The 19,946-nt window shown below is 34.6% G+C and overlaps 3 protein-coding genes across 3 annotated transcripts; 2 read left to right on the top strand and 1 right to left on the bottom strand.

Moving 5' to 3' along the window:
* Positions 1–4,299: 4,299 nt before the first annotated feature.
* LOC103929632 (transcription factor MYB87-like) lies at positions 4,300–6,092 on the top strand. The gene is made up of 3 exons (XM_009338850.3): positions 4,300–4,463; positions 4,607–4,736; positions 4,920–6,092. Exons 1-3 carry the CDS (start codon positions 4,328–4,330, stop codon positions 5,902–5,904), a joined length of 1,251 nt encoding a protein of 416 aa, XP_009337125.2. The 5' UTR covers positions 4,300–4,327; the 3' UTR covers positions 5,905–6,092.
* A 5,607-nt stretch (positions 6,093–11,699) lies between these two features.
* LOC103929633 lies at positions 11,700–12,789 on the top strand. The gene is made up of 2 exons (XM_009338851.3): positions 11,700–11,838; positions 11,946–12,789. The coding sequence occupies exons 1-2, from the start codon at positions 11,785–11,787 to the stop codon at positions 12,579–12,581; spliced, it is 690 nt and encodes a 229-aa protein (XP_009337126.2). The 5' UTR covers positions 11,700–11,784; the 3' UTR covers positions 12,582–12,789.
* On the bottom strand, positions 12,761–18,656 carry LOC103929634 (CSC1-like protein RXW8). Its single transcript, XM_009338855.3, is given in 13 exon segments — positions 12,761–13,163; positions 13,250–13,427; positions 13,540–13,773; positions 13,987–14,259; positions 14,633–14,853; positions 14,856–14,908; positions 15,062–15,360; positions 16,300–16,485; positions 16,743–16,952; positions 17,088–17,151; positions 17,362–17,508; positions 17,600–18,031; positions 18,315–18,656. Coding segments are annotated over 12 exon segments (2,211 nt in total). The 5' UTR covers positions 17,878–18,031; positions 18,315–18,656; the 3' UTR covers positions 12,761–13,095.
* Between the last annotated feature and the right edge of the window lie 1,290 nt (positions 18,657–19,946).

Below are 19,946 nucleotides of genomic sequence, written 5' to 3'. Positions count from 1 at the left end.
ACCTAATGGCTAAAAACAAGTGTAAAAATATTTTTCCCTTGATCCTATCCCAATTAAAATATATAACATATAAGATATACAAATAAAAATGCAAAATTATACATATAATTTTAGATGTGGGGTTTATTTTTAAAGATCTTTAAATTTTAACGGACCAAATTATATTTCCTCCTAATTTTAATCAGATAACAACTTACATGACATGAACAAATAGATAGTCAAATCCATTTTGATAAGCCATTTAAACAAAAACTCGTTCCAATGACGTAAGTTGCGGCCAATATTAATAGGATGTATATATTTTTATATTTAAAATAAAAAGTTATATATATTTCGGTTAGGTTCGGTCTTACCGAACAAACCGATATTGCATACCGATTCGGTACCTAAATTTTTGGTTTCGGGTACAAAAAATTTCGGTGTTCTGGGTTCGGTACAGCTTCGGTCAGTTTCGGTTTTTTTGGGTATTTTCTCCACCCCTGAGCCTATCTGCCGAGCTTTACCAGAAAGACATCCATTTGTCATGGAGCTCATACATGTATTTAGATGTTTGCTGTGTTTTTCAAATAATTAGTTAAAAAGTTCCAATCTTTTCCTTACCGGCGTCAATGAAACTCGAAATAATTCGTGGGTTTCTTTTTTGGGTTTGTTTCTTCATTGATTCTTATTTGTGGGGTTTTTATTTGAAAATCAAAACAATTTTTGGGTCTTTTGCTTTGTCTCTGAAAAAAAAAAAGTGAAACTTTGCATCAAATTAAAATATACATACTTTTATGTTCTTGTCAAAAAACAGAGAAAATATGATAAAGCCTTGAGCTGTAAAGAATATAATTTAAATGAGAACCGACAAGATTGTCAAGAAAATAATACTATCTTAATATAGAGAATTATTATTGGTATTAAAAAAAAAAATTTGTGCATTTCAAATTTTTTACATTCGAAAAAAAAAAAAAAAAAAAAAATCTTTGTGAAAAGTGTACAATAAGATTTTAATATATTGTTCGACTTAAAAAACATGTAGGTCTGTTTAGGATTGAAAATATGCGGAAGATAATGATTTTTTCACATTCGACATTTATTTATTTGTTCTTAAATTCTATTTATTTATTCAATTCTAAGACCAGAAAAAGAAAAATGAATGCATGAAGAGAAAAGATGGCAAAAATATTTCCCCAATAAGTAAATAGTTGGAGGAAATTAATATATAGACTTGATATGTAGAATCCGATGAGAGAAACCGCTTCGTTGCCATGTTTTATGCTTGGCTGCGGGTCTGTCAAGCACTAACTTAACAAAACTGGAAGAGGAGAGAGAGAGAGAGAGAGAGAGAGAGGAGGGAGAAGGAAAAAGAGAGAGATGACTACTAAGCCAAAGAAGAAAGGTCAAGAAAATGATGCCAGAGATTTGACACTAGCCACCAACTCTCATTATACATTGAATTTGATGTTTTCTTTGGCCTCCAATTACACTGGCTATTAACCACCATAGGAGTTCTTCTCCTTTCTAACATAATTAGGGGAATATGTTTTTTTTTTTTTTTGTGAAGTTATATCTTTTGTAGTTTTTATGAGGATATAATATCCAAGATCTAAGGATTTTTTTATATTCTTGTGAAATTAGGTAAATTGGAAATTGTAACATCTCACATCGTTCAGGGGAGTGAATCTTGTAAGCCTTATATGTATATTCTCATCTCTACCTAGTACGAGATCTTTTGGGAGCTCATTGGCTTCGGATTCTATCAGAACTCTGAAGTTAAGCGAGTTCGCATGAGAGCAATCACATGATGGGTGACCCACTGAGAAGTTCTCATGTGATTTCTCATAAATAAAACCGTGAGGGTGTGATAGGGATCCAAAGCAAACAATATCGTGCTACGGTGGAATCAAGTCCGGAATGTCGCAGGTGACTTTACCATATATTATCAGTTGACCTGGAATTTGTATGTCTAATTCCTTTTATTTTTGTTGGAGAGTATGTCATTACAAATTACAGTCTGGAAAGTTTATCCCCATTTAATTTGACTGGCTTAAAAAGTGTTATTGTCAAAATAACAACAAATGGGAAATCATTAGCATGCATTTTGTAGTCAAATAATACATAATTTCACCTAGTCTAAACCCTAATAACATTAATTAGTGACTGTTTGAGAAGGGTAAGTTGGTAACAAACCCCTTTCTAAGGAGGGAGACTAGAAGTCACAAAAGCATATTAAAGAAAGGATAATCATGCTTCATGCGCATCATAGAAAATTAGAAATGTAATATTATCTTATTACCAGTTTGATTTGCTATCAAGCAATCACATGAATCATCATGTTCGTGCTTTGCCTTTTTTTTTTTATTCCACCACGGCCGAGGGGGACTACAACTCTCAAGAGCATGTTAAAGAAAGGATAATCAAGCAATCACGTATATAGCTAGCTGCTGCATGGCCGCCGGAACTGGCAGTAAAAACTCTAATATCCTCTAGGATGCAGGGCAGCCCTAAATTAGGCCGCCCTATGCAATGCATATTCCTGGGATAAGATTTATTCTCAACAAGGTCTCTTATGTAGATGAATTTTTAAGTCTAACATGTGAACAATGCAAATAGAGTGACGTGGAGCATGTGTGAACGTTAAATTTCACACGTGGGACAATTTGCTTTGGTACCATGAAGAAAATTGAGATTATACCATAAAACCGGCCAATTGAAAATATGAAAAGTAGCCCAACTTATTTATAAGTCCATACAACACCTCTTATTCTATCAACGTGAGATTCATTCTTAACATAAATAAGAGTCACCAATGTCATCAAATTTTTCTTTTTCTTTTTGGTCTGAATCAATGTCATCAAATTGGTTTCCTTTTTGTCTTGCACTCTTCTCCTCTTGTGGGTCATTTGGTCACCTACCAAAAACGACCATGTCCACCTAGTTTCAAATCTTTACTAACGTACGGTTTGTCATTTTCCTTACAGAACATTGCTAGCTAAGCTAGGTGATACAAATGTAGTTTTTTTCCGTGTCTCGTGTAAAACCTAAAGGCTGACTTTTATTGATGGAACTGGAAGTTAAGTTACAATATGCCAAAATAAGAAGAATGACTTTTATGGAAAAGAGTATATAATTATTTTGACATTTCGTGTTAATATATGTGTAAGCTTTTTTTCACACAACGTTATATCATGGCACAAAATATCACATATATCCATAAAATATAAGAAAATTAATAAAAATGGTTTGAAAATTTAGAGTTTTTATGAAAATGACAAAATAAAGGATAAAGTGAATAGTACTAGAAATAATTTTTTAATGTAAAAATGTAATTTTTCCTTAAAATGAACAGTACCAGAAATTTTTCATTAAAATTTCCTAAAATATAAGTGAAAGAGTGAGAAAAAAGCTACCAATTCAAGTGGCGGCGAAATAAACAAAAACTGTAGGCGGGGAGGTCAATTAGAAATATGTTAATATATACGTGTGCATTTTGTATGCCCCAGAGCCAGAGTACTTGACGGTGAGGATCTTATTAGAATTGTAGTTCCAAGAAAAAGCAGCAATCCTGAAGACCATACAAATAAAGTTGATTCTAGACTCAGAAAGACAAGCAGAAAATCCTTGCTTCCATTCTGGCACACTCATTTTCCACAAATTTTCTATTCAAGCACACTTCTTTTTCCAGACCCCTTTTAAATTCCACTTGCCCCCTTCCGGTAACCATGCTTGTCCTCTTTTCATCACTTCACAATTAATCAATTTAGTCTCATTTACCCTCTTGTTGAGAAAATTTTGTGTATCGGGAACACTTAATATGTGAAAGTACAATTCTACATATTATTATATGGTTAGAAGACGATTGATATGGTTTTTTTTTTTTTTTTCTAGTATTCATTACTAAAAAAATATACATATTATAATTTGAATAGAATAATAACAATATATAACAGTGTTCCAAACACACTAAAAATTTCTCAAAAACTTATCTCCCTAAAAAGTTGTTACTATTACTATATAAGTATAATATTAATGGGGGAATAATTGTTTATGATATATATATACACACACACATAGAGATTGCTTAAGGGGAGGGATCCCCATTAAAAAAAAAAAATGGGGATACGCTCCCCACCGTTAGATTGGTTTTAATGAAATTATATGGTTGAAATTAAAACACAGGCCACACAATTTCATTAAAGTTAAATCCAACGGTGAAGAGCGTGTCCCCATTTTTTTAGAAAAATGGGGATCCCTCCCCTTAAGCAATCTGTGTGTGTATATATATATATATATATCAAGGTAGCTATCTTAGCTCAATTAATTAGGTTCCAAGAAGAAAGTAAAGATGGGGAGAGCTCCTTGCTGTGACAAAGCCAACGTGAAGAGAGGTCCATGGTCACCTGAAGAAGATGCCAAGCTCAAGTCTTACATCGAGCAACATGGCACCGGCGGTAACTGGATCGCTTTGCCGCAAAAGATCGGTATGCATACCTTCTTCTTCCTCTTCCTCAAATTAGTTAGTGTCCTGGTTACTATATATCAAATTAATTAATTAGAAGTTACCGGCTGTATTAATTAGATGAAATTAGGTTTTTGCCAACTAAATTCTCTGATGGATAATTAGGGCTTAAGAGGTGTGGGAAGAGCTGCCGGCTTAGATGGTTAAATTATCTCCGCCCAAACATCAGGCATGGAGGGTTTTCTGAAGAAGAAGACAACATAATTTGCAGCCTCTACATAAGTATTGGAAGCAGGTAGGCACATATATGAATTTAGTATTGAATCTCACTTTTACATAAAAAAATACACATCTTATAAATATCACAATATCAATTACATATCGACATGTAAATTAGTGCAATTTATTTCCTAGCTAGGGTAATCAATTTTGTGATTAATTTCACAACTATGGATGATGTATGTATGTGTATATGTAGGTGGTCTATAATTGCAGCCCAAATGCCAGGAAGAACTGACAATGATATAAAGAACTACTGGAACACAAGGCTTAAGAAAAAGCTTCTTGGTAGGCAGCGCAAAGAACATCAGCTGGCTCGTAAATCAGGCCTAGTTAAACAAGACACCATCAAAAGATCAGGCGGTGTTGGTGGAAACAGTACTAACTCCCATTCTGCCGTTCCAGCCACCGACGATCAAAACCCTTACTGGCCTGAGCTTCCAGTGCCTGCAGTACCCACAGTACTTCCACAACAACAACAGCAGCCTTGTTTTAATGACCATGCTTCTCTCAGAAAGTTGCTCATCAAGCTTGGAGGGAGGTTTGGTTCAGATGTTAATCATAATCATGAGACTAATCAAGTTATCCAAGGTAGGCCCGCCAATATTCAACCAACCTATCAAGTTCTTGACGATGATAATTACAGTCCATACGCCGCTGCTGCTGCTACTACTCAGCAAATGGATGAGCACTATTCTGGTAAGAACATGCAAAGTCTCTTTATTCCTCGATGTGGGATCCATGCTCTCAACGATTCTTCTCCTTCCTTAAGCAATGATGTTATCAGCCCTCATCAATTTGCACAAACACATTACATAGTGAATACAGATAACATTGATGGACCTGGTAATGGTATAATGAACAACATGTTTCAAGGGCAAGGTGGTAATTATGAGACTGATCAGCTGAAGGAGATGGTGGTGTATAACAACAATGACAACCAACACAGATTTGATGGGTTGGAGTTCTTCTGTGGGGAAGAGATGATGGTTAATAATAGAATTACCAGTAGTTATGGAGAAAGTATTGGGTGGGGTGAGATGCTGGGATGTCCTCCTGTGGCCTCCTCCTCAGACGACTATCATGACAGCATGGACCGATTGATCATGCCGGCCACACCCGGCCAAGAACGTGGTTTCGCCAACGACCAGTTGATGAGTGGTTACCCTGGGGAGGCATTATAAAGTGATGATCATTGTGTACATTCAATTAATGTAATGTTAAAATTTGGTAGCAATAGGGGGACGTGGTATTGTTTTGCGCCAAAGAGGGAAACCCTAATAATAAACTCATTAGATGATATGTTTTTTTTCTTCTATGATTTTCCTGTTAATTTTTGGACTGAATTTCTTCATTAAGGTGGAATTAGCAGGATCTGAAGCCCTATATATAGCAATACTAGCTACTTGGTTCAAATTTGATTCGTTGAGTACTGTGAAGCTTTTTTTTTCTCTGACTGAAAGAACATGCATGTTTCAGTGTGTTGTTCCTGTTGATTTTAGATGGTGGAGATTAGCATTTCTTCAAGAAATTTACGAATTGGGAAAAAGGGTATGTATTATTTTCCCAGCGTGGTCATTAATATTTCATATTTGTATATATGGGTGACAATGCATGTTCACTGGAAACCCAGATAAAAACAATTTCTTGGAACACGTTTCATGAGTTAGCTTTCCAGGATTAAGAAATCAAGATAGTAATTCTCGAAATTTAATGTCTTCAGCCCAGGAAGAGAGAGAGAGATGAAACTTAAAATTGTGAAAATCAACCAGTTCTGAATGACACACATGCTTTGTAATACGTGTCTTTCAGACTGTCGTACCTCTATTTTTTCGACAAACTTTCAGACCTTTAACTTATAAATTTTTGTTTGATTTAAACTTTTAAACTGTGCCCACTTAGTATTACAAATTAGAATGCACATTTGAATTAAATTATTATGCTAGTTTGTTGTGAAGCTTAATTACTTTTTCACTTTTACTGATGTAGATAATATCATATGTATTAAAAAAACTTTTAAACTGTCAGCTTTATTCTTATATTTTATATAACAACTTCTAATTTTCAAGTATTAGATCTGTTAAAAAAGTTTGATGATTAACACTCAAAAGGTATGGTGCTTTTAGTAAGATTATCATGCACGTATGAATCCTCTCTCTCCCTCGATCTGAACGCATAAAGCATTTGTTTTAAATTTTGATCCAGATGATGATTCACAGAATACAGATGTGTGAACATACATCTGTATATATAAATTGCATATTCTGGTTTGGGAAAAATATATACAGAGATATGCATGATTCCCCCTCTATATAAGTGCATGCAATACTCAGCCATAACTAGATACACAAAATGAAAATGTACATAAATATAGCCAACAATGTTGACTGAGACAATTCATTATCTTCTTCCAAAAAGTACAGAAAAACAATTCATCTGCTGCTTACATATGAATATATACATCCATAGATAGCTTGGGCAAAGTTATTGTTATGCTGCTAGCTAGGCAAAGCAATGCCGTTGGTTTTTTTAATAACCTTTTACTGTGACTATACTATCCGGTGATGAGAGTGGGTAGGGTATTGAGTAGGAGACTACGAGTAGACTAGAGATACAGGCTTCGAAACCCCCTGTGTAAACAAAAACTTCCACGGAAATTGCAGAAAACAAGGGAAACTTCTGAGTAAGCTTTAAATTCCACACAATCTGATATATGTGCATATTTATATGTGAGTTACATATAAAAGAGGATGAAATAACAAAGGCTCATGTATGACATTGGTCTTTTTGAGTACTTTAAATTTTGAAATGCCATGTGTCGGTAAGCTGTTGATATCGATTGTTACCTAACAAGCTCCAATGATATATGGTATGCAATAACTATCAATTCATCGGTCGAAACAGTCAATATCAGTAACGGTAATTTCTTCTAGATCAACACAGCAGCTGGCAGATGTTAATTAAATGAATAAGTTGCTTAATTTTGGTCTTCGTCAATTAGCTTATTGTTTAACTACGACATTGATTTATTAATTAGCTTATTCATACAAAATTTAGAGTCAGATTAATTTGATGATCATTTATACAAATTCTAGGTAGCTAGATATCATGAATAACATGTAATTTATCAGTCTTCTTCCCGTAATAAGACTCAAACCTAGGGTAGGGTTCTTTTGCATAATCATATAAAATTAATTATTATTCATCGATGGATCTTATTTCAAAAATTAGAATATTTAAGTCTCTTTTTTATTACAAGTGAGAGTTTTAATCTAAACCACACTATAAGGAGATGAGGGAGGATTCGAACTGGGTGCACTGAAAATAATACAAAAACCCTAACCACTAAGGCAATCGACTACATGCTTAGAGTCCTTAAATCTAACACAACATCTATCTAGCTATGCCTAACATAATTGAAATAGCCTTTACTTAGGGTAATGTTAGGGAGACCAAAACTTCTAAACCAAACTTGTAATTAAATCAAAATGATGTGGTCGTTGATCATTGGATTATTACTTAAATACTGATTAATGTGTTTATTTCCTATTGGTGACACATTATTTGGTTTGAAAATTTGGTTTAAAAATATGATCTCCCTAACCTTATTCATTTACTTATGTAGTCAGCTTATATGTAGCTATGGCCAGAAAGGTCAAATAAATAGTCAGCTTATATGTAGCTCTGGCTAGGTGGATCAAATAATTACGTTCTCACATATATAGACTCAAATTATCTCTTAGGTCTTGGCTGAAAGCTACAAGGGGCAAAAGTCGATTGCAGTTGTAAATTGCAATCTTTGGATTAAAATATGTACTTTCTGTTGACATGCAAATTTTGCAATTAATGTTTGGTAAGCCATGTTCACGATTTGTTAGAATCGGTTGACATATTTTGAAATTGGTGGTAGCTGCCTCTACAAGCTAGCGATTTAAAATAGTTGGCTCCATTATCTTGACCAACTCTTAAATTCAAAGTTTTCAAAAAAAGTTCTTAATTAAGTTGATTCCACTAGCATTTTCATCTAGTTGCTTAATTATCATGAGCTCAATCATGAAAACTAGGTCAATATTTGAAAGGACATATATCCCACCCAGGTATGCTAAGGAAGCCAAATTTTAAGACCAAATTTGTTAGACTATATGAAGTGGTTATTGATGATTGGATTATTACATAAGTAGTGATGCTTATTTTCTATTAGTCACATATCATATGATTTGTAAATTTAGTCTAAAAATTTGGTTTACCTCACATTACCCATCCAAAAAATTATGGTTTTAAAAGGTAACCAATTCATGCATTTATATAATAGGAGTCTTACATCATAAAGTATAAAGTAAACAATGGCGGATTACGAGACTTCCTCAAAACTAAAAACTGGAGGTCCTTGGGTTCGAAACTCATTGCTAGTGTGGAAGCCAAACCGTTGCTTGCCACCAGTTATCTCTCTTTAAAAAAAAAAAAAAACAATTCGCTCAACTCATATTATAACATATAGATAAATTATACTATACAATTGTGTTTCAGTACCATATAATAATATTTTTTATAAAAAAAATTAAATGTAAAATAATGAGCGATTAATTAGTTAATTTTTTTAGAATATTGTAAGCTCATAAGTGGGATATCTAGGTAAAACATATCCCATAAGATTTACAGTCTGTCTGGCTTTCAGTATAGTATACTGGAATTATAAGCATACATAAAGCGGACATACACAAACTCCAGCAAGCAAATTAAGGAGACATAAACAGTTCTGAGGGCTTATACAATTTTAAAACAATCCCTAATTATTCATCTAATTTCTTTCTGTAAAGTTAACGGGAATATCCCAAACAAAGAAGAAACAGAACAGAAAAGTCCTCAAAGAAAAACCAACATCTCAAAATTTGACTTCTTGTGGATTGCCTTATAAATTCCCGTCAACTTGGTGACGATAATAAACACCACAAAATTAATTAAACATGTTATATTACGAATATGTGAAAGAAGCATAGAAGTGACAATAGCAAAAGGACGACTTGTGTCACTGCCTTTTAATTGTTTAATCAACTAAATGAACCCTAATCAACCCCCCACTGGATATTTAAATCTAAACATTGATCCTTAATTCATAATTAATAATCTGCAAGAGATATTATAATTTATTAATTTTGAATATTATAGAATGATAATGACACTCACTAACATGAAAATTCTTGCATGTTTGTCGTGCTGTTCAGCTGTTGGACCAAAATACAGTGGGTTTGTATAAAAAAAAGAAGGGAAATACTAAGAATTCTCTTAAAAGTGGCATTGTTCTTTTTCATAAACTCTCAGTCACTTCATATTTTTAGCACAATCTTTTATATAATGTTAATACAATAATTGACGTTAAACTGTAGAGTTGCAGAAAGTTCATAGAAAGTTTCACTTTAAAAGAGTTCCCTTAGCATTTCTGTGAAGAAGAAAAAGAAATTTATTAGAGAATTATATAGGCTAAAACGACTGCAGAGCTAGAGTACTGCAGCCTGGATGTTATATTCAAAATTACATACCATTTACGAGGTGAAGGATTTAGAATTAAGATAGAGCGGCCTAGGGTTGTGTTAATTTGATTGCTTTAGGGTTTCAAAATGGTATAAGGAGAGGATATGATAGTTCTTATAATATACAATTCACCTGTCCGCCTAGGGTTTTGTTTATTATTTTTGCTTTTGGATTTTGGCCTTGGCTAATGCTTATGCGTTTGATGACAGTTTTTTTTTAATTTTAATTTTAATTTTAATTTTTTTAGGGATTAATTGGTGTCTTCATCACATCAATCTTTCTGTCGAAAAGGCTCATAGAGGCATTTTAGCCTCCTCTGTGTCATCATGGTGTGATTCTACAACGTCAGGAATCGAACCTAGGATGTGTCATGTGAAATATTAACTTATAATTCGTTTCCCACAATGAACCACCTCTTAATAGTTGTGTTTTATGGCAGTTAAGGATTATCTCTCCTCCTATTACCATCCCCTCCTCTCACACTCTTCTTTTTATCTTATTCTTTATATAAAAAATTCAAAACAAGATGTAGACGCGGTATAATCACAACCGTTTAAATAGGAAAGGATGAAAGAAGAAAGAGATTAGGAAGGGAGAAAATCTTACTCCAATGTTGAAATATGATGTTAGGTTATATATCTTTTATCCACTTCCATACGCAAGAACAAAAAACAGAGGATCCTCATTAAAAATAACACATGCCTATTGAAGATCTATTCGTCCAATAACATATTATTTAGTGCACTAATTTGATGTCCCTAATATTACTCTTAATATTTCGTATAATTTTATTTGTCTTTCAATTGTACACACACAAAATTGATTTTTACTAGTAACGGTCGTCTCCCCTTGTATATCGTTGATCTCTATTATTGAGTTGGCTTTAAGAATTTTGGGGCACTCCAAAAAAGTTATTATGCAATTTTATTTTTAAAAAGTTAGCTTAATAATTTTTTTTGCATATTTAGATACAAATATACATTTATAAAGAGTGCATAATAATTTTTTTGAAGTACCAATATTCCCGTTCTAATATAATTTTACGTGAATTTTAGAATTTTATAAGCCAATTACATAGAGCCCATGGAGGCTAGGGGGCCGTGGCAATCTCTAGTCTACATGTAGCAATCTTTGGGTTTGCTTTTAATAATATCAGGAGAAGCACGTAGCATATGCTTCTTCAAAAAACACTTTGAAGCTTTCGTAAAAAAGTTTCAAACATTTTTCGAATAAAAACTTCTAACAAAAGCGTTTATAGACAAAATTGTTTTCCACCTAAAACAATCTCGATCAAATGACCATTAAGTACACTCTTACGTTAAGCCCACGAATGAAAAAAATTATAAGTTTGTGGACTGTGTGACTCAGAATAAGGCCCAAAAAATATTTTCGATACGGCCCAGTATATTTGTATTGAGTCCAATTAGGTTAAGAACATTGGGAAATTGGAATCCCCAAATTTGTCATCAGCTGGTAAACCCTAGAAAATGAGGAGAAAACTAAGGTGATAAAACAGGACCAACCAGACACCATCAATGGCGATTCCGGCGTCCATTCTGTCGCCGCCGTCCGCAACCCCCAAATTTTCGGTACCACTCTCTCACTCTCCCAAATTCCCAATTACTTAAAAATGTGAAATTTACAGGTTTTCGATGAATTAATTATGATTGATTCCAATTTTCCTTCTTCATTTCAGATTGATCTCTTTAAGCAGAAACAATTTCGATTTCAAACCAGCTTCCCGCGTGTAAAAGCAGTTTCATCCACGGCACAATTTGGAGAACCCAACAAAGAAAATAAGCAGAAGCTGCAAATCAAAAGCACTTTTGTGAAGGAGAAGCTGTGGGAAGCCGTACCTGCCCCAGTGAAGGAGCTCCCATGGAGAAAAGCAGCAGATACAGCACTGGAGCAACTGCTTCTGCTTGGGAAAAAAGCACTCATATGGTCATTTGTTACTTTTGGCACCCTCAGCTTCTTATCAGACATCATATTTTCCATCTCCAGAAACTATGAATTGGTGATTCCATTTGGTCTGTTTGTTGGGTGCTTCTTGACTGATGTTTTGAAGGAGACATTGCAGCAAGTGCTTCCCAGGTCGGAGGAGAATGCCAATGAGATTGAAAAGCACTTATTTGGTATAAGCTGCTTTTTTACTGCTGTTAAGTTTGTCTCTGCTGGTCTCCCAATGCAGGCAAGAGTGTTTCTTCTGCACGTTGCAAATGGCGGGTTCCTGCAAGTTTTGTGGTTGTGGAGAGGTTTCTTCAACGAAAAAGACGAAGATGATGGTGTCGATAATTCCAATTCTTCATTGGTCATGGATGTGAAATCTTAACACGACTCGGTGTCTGTTTAGCGTTTTGCGTTTTTCAGTTACGTTTTTTGTTAAACGTTTGTAACCAGTTCTATTTGTGCATACTTCACCAGTTTTGATCTGCGTCGTTTGCAGAAACTGATCCGTTTTCGTGGTTGTATGAGTTGAGTATCTATGCAATTCAAAATGTGCTTAGAGAATGAAATAATCGGACTTTGCATTAACATTACGTATAACTTTTCAACTGTTTTCGATACATTTAGTTTAAGATAACGAACAATATACACAACAATTTGCTTTGCTCAAATAACAAGTGTACAAAAAATAGAGTTGCTTTCTTTGGGAATTTTCCCCACTCAAAACTGTAAAATTAAAGATAGCCTATGGATGTTTACTTGTATGTGTCTGTACGCTTCCGATGTATATCTGGCCAAAAAGAGAACCTGCTTCTTAAGATGCAAGAATCTCGTTCCAGCCGGCTCCATAAACGTGAACTTGCATAAAAAAACAAGTCAATTACGTCCCAGAAGAACGCTCATTTTAGATCTGCCTCACCGTCGAAGGTGACATTCCATGACGGATTAGTTTGGCCGGGTTCCTCCCCTGAAAAGAGAAAAGCACAAAGAACCAAGCGATTACATCACTGATGCCGCGTACAGGAACCCTCGCGAGTACTGGATGAATCAAACCTGGTGGCTTGACATTCTCTGGATCCGGATTTATGTCACCCTCAATGCGAGTTGAGCATCCAAAACTGCACGAGACATCAGGAGTTAATGGGGACTGGCAGTAAGCTGTATGCAGCTGTTGATAAACCTCTTCCATCCTCCCCGCTTCCTCATCCTTCTGGTCCATATCAATAAGAATCTGCAAACAATCCCCTCATCAAGTTTTGGAGATAGAGAGGCATGGTCTCAAATACCACATACATGCACATGCACGTGCACGCACGCAAATACAGTTCATTTTCAATCAATACCTCTGCAACTTGGTTCTTGAACAATGGATGAAACTGCTGTCGACAGTACTCGTTAAACAAAATAGTGAAGATAAGCAGTGGAATAGTGAAACCTGATGCAATTGGTGATTTTCTTAATCCAAAGACACCGAGGGCAATTATTTGCATGATAACCAATGAAATTATGACTGTATTGTGAATCATAGGCCAGTACTGTCCCCCACTTTCGTATTCTGCTATATACACATTAAGAATCTGAAATAGGCATTGTAAAATTTAGCAACAAATTAATTATTCGAATGCCCCCCAAAGAAAAAAAGAAAAAGAAAAAGAGAATAATGATGGCCAGAATGAGAGAGGAACTTACCTACACCGGGGATGCTACAGTGGCATCCCCGTTGCAGGGTAGTTCTTCTCCCTCAAAGAGACCTAACAGAATAAGGAACAATAGATAGGAGGAGTCCTCACCTGGTTTCGATATATAAAGTAAGCAAGTACAAAGTACACCAACAAGAATGGCAATATTAGGGGAACCAAGATAGAACAGGTGAAGCCGATGAACCCAAACAGCAGGACTCTAGGAATTTCTGTATGATATGGAAATGACAGTGAGTCATTATACCGTCCTTTCCGTAATATGAACCGTCGGAAATAGTTGCAAAGAAGAGGATAAATTTGCATGAGTTCACATGCCAAGCTTGCCCAACCAGATGATAAAACATAAGTCATGAAGAACTTAGCCTGAAAATTCAAGACCACAACCATTAATAAAAATCAATAATAAAGCTTTCAGCTTTCATAAGCATCACATTACTGATGTAATGTCTCGAAAGTCGAAACAATTATCACTTACAAAACTCTCAGTCACTATGTTAACCATTATGACCATCTGGAATTCAAACTAAAAATGAGTAGACAATTTCTAATGGACAATTTAATATCTATGAGTACTAGTAGTGGACTCGAACCATCTCAATTACAAAGTAACCCGTTTCAAACATGACAAGGAAAAACAGTGGTCACACCTAAGTGATGTAACAGTCCAAATAGACTAGCATAACTGGAACACAACTATTGATCTTCTAAACATATTTAAAGATCAAGGGCATATCACCTGTGCTGGAATCGCGTTGGCAAGTTGCGCAGGTATGTCTTTCACACTAGAAAATACACTCAATTGGCTGATAACAGAGCCGGTAAAAACATTAACAAAAAAGACATTCCAGATTGTGAAGTATAAGACTTTGAAGCATGCACTCTTTTTCCTCTGACTGCGAGAGATCCACCCCTCCACTGTTGAAAACAGCATCATGACAGGTGGAACGATGTAAAAGCCACAATTAAAACCACACTTGGCAGGTACCCCGTTATCACCTGGCTTACATAGTTCCTGCATATGCGCATAAGTAATCATGAAAATGAGTCAAAGCCATTGCAAAACTTTATCCCCGTACACACAGAAAGTCCATGTTTAGTATCCATCATACACAGCATAACAAAAAAATTAAGGTAACAAGGAGAATGTGTCTGTCAATTGACTTACTTTTTGAGCAATCCTTTCAAAGCTGGAAACTTTTTTTCCAGGCTTTTTAGTGCAGTCATGCCCTGAACAAATGTGACAGGAATAAGAAACACAAGCATAAAGGCAATAGTAGCCAGAAGTGTGGCTAACTTCCGGATCCACAGTTGTCCGTACGGTATCCAAAGGTTTGACCAATACACATCATTTGGTTCCGGAGCCATATCTGTCACCCAATGCATAGGATTTGAAGAATGAAGAACCTTTGATGTAACAAGAGCAGCACAGCGAGTCTTGAAAAAGACAAAAGCAGCAGCACACACCTGTATGTAAGACCAAATACATTTTAGGCTATAATATCGAAATTTACACAAAAGTTTAATCACTCATAGACAACAACTTATACCTAAATGATGGCAACAAAGTCAAAGTAACAGAACCACAATTCGAAAATGTCACTGATTACGGGAAGAGACTACTCAAGATTCATGTCTTTGACACTGCCATGTGGGATTTTTTTTTATGAGCTAGTACTCTGCAGATTGAGGTTCATAATTTCCTACACATAAATGGGCTGATTATGGGAAGAATGGATAGACATGTGTACTTGTGTGCATGTATGTTTTTATTTTAAAGTATACATATTAACTAACATAAATACATACATACACACAGATATAAATATTACTTAACCATTCAACAACTTTTATTTCTACTTTTCTTTTATTCGAACTATGGTAACTAAATAAGGAAACATCCAATATAAAACTGAAAAATGAAAAAAAAAAATTCCAAAATAAAAACTAAAGGAGCCTAAACAAGTTAATCAAGCCAAACAGAATTCTATTCCAAACATTTCAAGTCCAACTTTCTGCTTAAGGTGTTATAACCGCCATAATAATACGTGACCAACTGTCTAACAAAACCTGGAGGCAACTGAAGCAAGAATACATGACGATACTAGGAACACTTAGGTAAAATTTGGCTCAAAGGGGTTATGTGTAAGTGAGTTAAAACCTCAAGGGATATTAGTGTAATGTCTCAAACATGAGGGGGTTTTGTGAAAACTCGATAAACCTCAGGGGGTTTAATGTAAGTAACCCTTGCTTACAAAATTTTCAAGAATTCCATGGTCAGAAAACCATTCTATAAAAAAACAAATCAGATTCGAAAGATTAAAGCCATACACATCACTAGTTGTGTGTGAATACGTGATGAAAACCAGAGCTAATTAAATTAATTGGGGCCACAGCTTGCATGACCTTTTTTCTTCCACCCAAACTATTGTCGATAAGGGATGACTTCCCTTTAACACTCTCTGAATCGTTTGTGAGTATCTTAAAAGAATCAGTAGCTCCTCCAGACATACCACAATGAAATAGATCTGGTCTATGACTCTGTTCCACAGAAACATCCTTAAGAATCTTGCACATCTTCCCTGCATCGGTCTGCAAAGTTTGATATATCATAAAGTTGCATTAAAAAATATATGGGACATAATTGAACAGATGCATGTGAGTGGAGGAAAAACCCACTGATCCTATATTTAATTCTTAAAGAAACCCATCATATAGTTTATATAGCTATCTTAAACCACATATTAGTCTAAGTGCAGCTCATGCTAACAGTTATGACGATATAAGCCAATGATAAAACAATGTGATTGCTCAGGAAACAGCTGAAATAATTCAAGCCACATACATACCATCAGTTTCTGAACTTTACCAGATCGATACACCATTTGGTGTGACAAGTAGCTTGATGCATGATATTTTGTGAAGAATTTTCTTACTGAATCACTATATGATCCTTCTGGTGACCATGGAATAGCACGAACAACAATTGTAAAATGACTTGGATTTGAAGAAGATCCAATAATATATGCCAGCCTCAGTCTAGTGACGTGATTATATTCCTACAGAAGATCCACAACAAAAACACAAAACCAATGTTTAGGATGTTTATAGTTGTATGAACTAAAAGCAAAGATGAAGAACTTTTTACAATATATACGATCTTGTACAAGAGGAGATGGGTTTTAAATCCTTACAAAGTATAGGAGAATACAAGCTGAAGTAGTGATAATGTACAATGCGAGACAATGGGTCCAAAGCCTGACATGAATTAAAACAGAAAGCAAATGACCAGTTAGAAACTAGTTTCCTGGTGTATATAACGAGAAATAGTTAAATCAATATTGAAACTTCATAAAGATTGAGAAAAAACAGAAGAAAAGGCGGATTATCAGAACTTGCTCTGCACCTTCATAAAAGATAAGAATTTTTAAGAAAGTGTTTTAATAATCAAGGATATATGTCTCATACCACTTTGAACCTTCATGAACGTTCAAGATGGTAAAGACTTCCAAGGATTCATCATGGATTCCCGGGTGATCCTTCGTTTGCCCATGATAATTCACCGGAAGCACTATAAAGACGCAGATGACAGCAGCAATGGAAAAGATTCGAAGACTGTGAATGGACAAAATATTAGGCTACAGTATTAGGTAGAATTATTATTCTGCAGGCATAAACCATAAAGATCTAGGCAGGGTTTAATTACCTAAAAATAAGCATCCTGATAAAAACAACCGAATCCAAGCCACCGACTGTCAAAAAATCTTCTTCTTTTGTTCTCCATGCTTTCACTAGCCAACTAGCAGAAGGAACAAACCTTTCCAAATTGAAAAGATCACTTCTTCTTTTGGATATCGTAAGCATTCGTCCAAAGTAGACGTTCACATTGCTCGGTTGTTTCCTCAATATAGAATATAGCAAAAAGAGTACCACGCACACAGCTATATTAATACCAGCAGAAGTCAAAAGAGCTGCCAGATTCATCTCTACCCACTAAATCTACAACATTCAAAGTATCTCATCGCCCAAGAAAGCGAATGCAAGACATCGCAATTACACCACAAGCCGAATTCAGCTAGTAATCCGAAGTTCCGAACACACACAACTCAGCTGCTGCAATACTTATCCGTCGATTTGCCTACCAATTCGAAATTTCGACAACTCAGAAATAAAAAAGCAGAATCCATACGTCCTCATTCAATTATTGATATCCCAAATTCCAAAATTCAACTTCAATTCTCACTCTCACAAAACCAAAGCTATTCACATTGCTTCAACTCAAATTATTCGCAACAAATATATCAAAATTAATCACAAATAATCAGTAATTAACAATCAGATCAACGCTTCAGAGTCTAAGCAAATAGAAAACAAAGTAGAAATCAAATCAAAGAAATCAAAAACTGGAAAAAATCGAGTACCTGAATCAACAATTCGAGTAATTCGCAGAGAACCCCAAGTGAAGGAAGCGAATTAATTAACCGGAATTCCGAGGGCAGAGTGGGAATTAAGACTCGCACGCCATTAATTGCCGCGCTTTTGCTTCGACTTCACAAAAACTCCAACGGTAAAAAAAATATCCACGAACGAAAATTTACAAAAATAGAAGAGAAAGAAAAAAAAGAAGAAGAAGAAGAAAAAGAAAAACCTAGAAAAGAAACCCTGGATAATATTTCAGGCAATTTTCGATGATTGGGGGACATCCGGGGAGAAGAAAGAAAAGAGGTGAAAGCGCAAAAGAAGAACCAACTTTTTGCGGAATGCCACGTGCTGTCAGGTGTTTTTGTACTTTCACTCAAAAATACGCGGCGGCAACGGGTGGCACACGTGGTGGACTGCCACGAACACTCGACCATTGATTTTTCAGAATGATCGAATATGTAACGATGTTATACAAATTGTGAGATATATGTGTTAAAAAGTTAATAACTTAAAAAATAAAATTCTTCATCACTTCTATAAAAACACATGATATACCACTCGTGTTCCTGTCACAATGAAAATTTTCTCCACTAGGACAGTCCAAGCCTAACTGTCCAACAGGATCATATAAGGCATTTTCAATAGAGATAGCTAAAAGTCCAAAAGCTAAAAAATGGTTTGATTTGTCAGAAAAATCATCTTCAATTGATGATTGGTTTATAATTCTTTAGAGCCCATCGGTCATTTTTTGGCCAGGGCATCAATTTGGCCAAATGTAACCCTTCTTTCATCCCTTTTTATGGATACAATTGCTTAGTTGCAATAATTAATTAAAATTTAATGTCTAAATTTAAAAACATCCAACAATAATTTAAAAAGACTGCCTAGACAAAAATCCACCTACTAAAAAACATCCAAATAAAACCCAAATTACAAAAATATTTACAACTTGTGCCACAATATTCAAATCAAATCCATAAATGTTATTACTCACCTTAATTATAATGAACATTATTAGACATACTATTATATATATATACACACACACACACGTTCAAAGTATATTGTACTACTATAAGTTCAACGTATATACTTATATACATACATATATATATATATATATTATATTTCTTTATTTATATAATTTGATACACACATATGTAATAAAAAAAATTGCTTGTTGCATGTAAAAATTCATGCAAAATAATTTACCTACAAAAAAATAATGTTATTTGATTCAAATTGTGCACCTACTATTAAAATTTTAAAATGTTAGATTGCTTAAAAAAAAGCAACATAATTTACCCAATATATGTAAAATACATGTGAAAGTTTACCTACATAATAACGCAAATCCAATATATGAAAAATAATTTACCTACAAAATATAAGTTATTTGCTAATCATAAATTTACATATAGGTAAATTAATTAGTATAATATTTTTTATTGACCTTATTAAGCATGTATTATTACACGTATTAGGCATGTTTTTTTGTTATTATATATTAGGCAATGAATTTATACCTTTTTTTTTTTTTTTTTTTTGCAAAATCATTAATTCTCCCTTACAACCTGCATGGAATTAGTTGTGTACATCAAACATTAAAATAGGGGTAGTTTAGGCATTCA

The sequence above is a fragment of a genome, unplaced genomic scaffold, assembly GCF_019419815.1.
Source record: "Pyrus x bretschneideri cultivar Hongxiangsu unplaced genomic scaffold, Pyrus_bretschneideri_v1 Contig28, whole genome shotgun sequence".
Lineage (NCBI taxonomy): Eukaryota > Viridiplantae > Streptophyta > Magnoliopsida > Rosales > Rosaceae > Pyrus > Pyrus x bretschneideri.
This window is presented reverse-complemented; position numbering and strand designations above follow the sequence as displayed.

What these genes read in the sequence shown, in the direction of transcription:
- LOC103929632 (XM_009338850.3), top strand. Translation starts at nt 4,328, where the DNA reads ATGGGGAGAGCTCCTTGCTGTGACAAAGCCAACGTGAAGAGAGGTCCA. An exon ending in CGCTTTGCCGCAAAAGATCG is followed by an intron (nt 4,464 to 4,606) that starts GTATGCATACCT and finishes ATGGATAATTAG; the next exon opens with GGCTTAAGAGGTGTGGGAAG. An exon ending in TACATAAGTATTGGAAGCAG is followed by an intron (nt 4,737 to 4,919) that starts GTAGGCACATAT and finishes GTGTATATGTAG; the next exon opens with GTGGTCTATAATTGCAGCCC.
- LOC103929633 (XM_009338851.3), top strand. Translation starts at nt 11,785, where the DNA reads ATGGCGATTCCGGCGTCCATTCTGTCGCCGCCGTCCGCAACCCCCAAA. An exon ending in CCGCAACCCCCAAATTTTCG is followed by an intron (nt 11,839 to 11,945) that starts GTACCACTCTCT and finishes TCTTCATTTCAG; the next exon opens with ATTGATCTCTTTAAGCAGAA.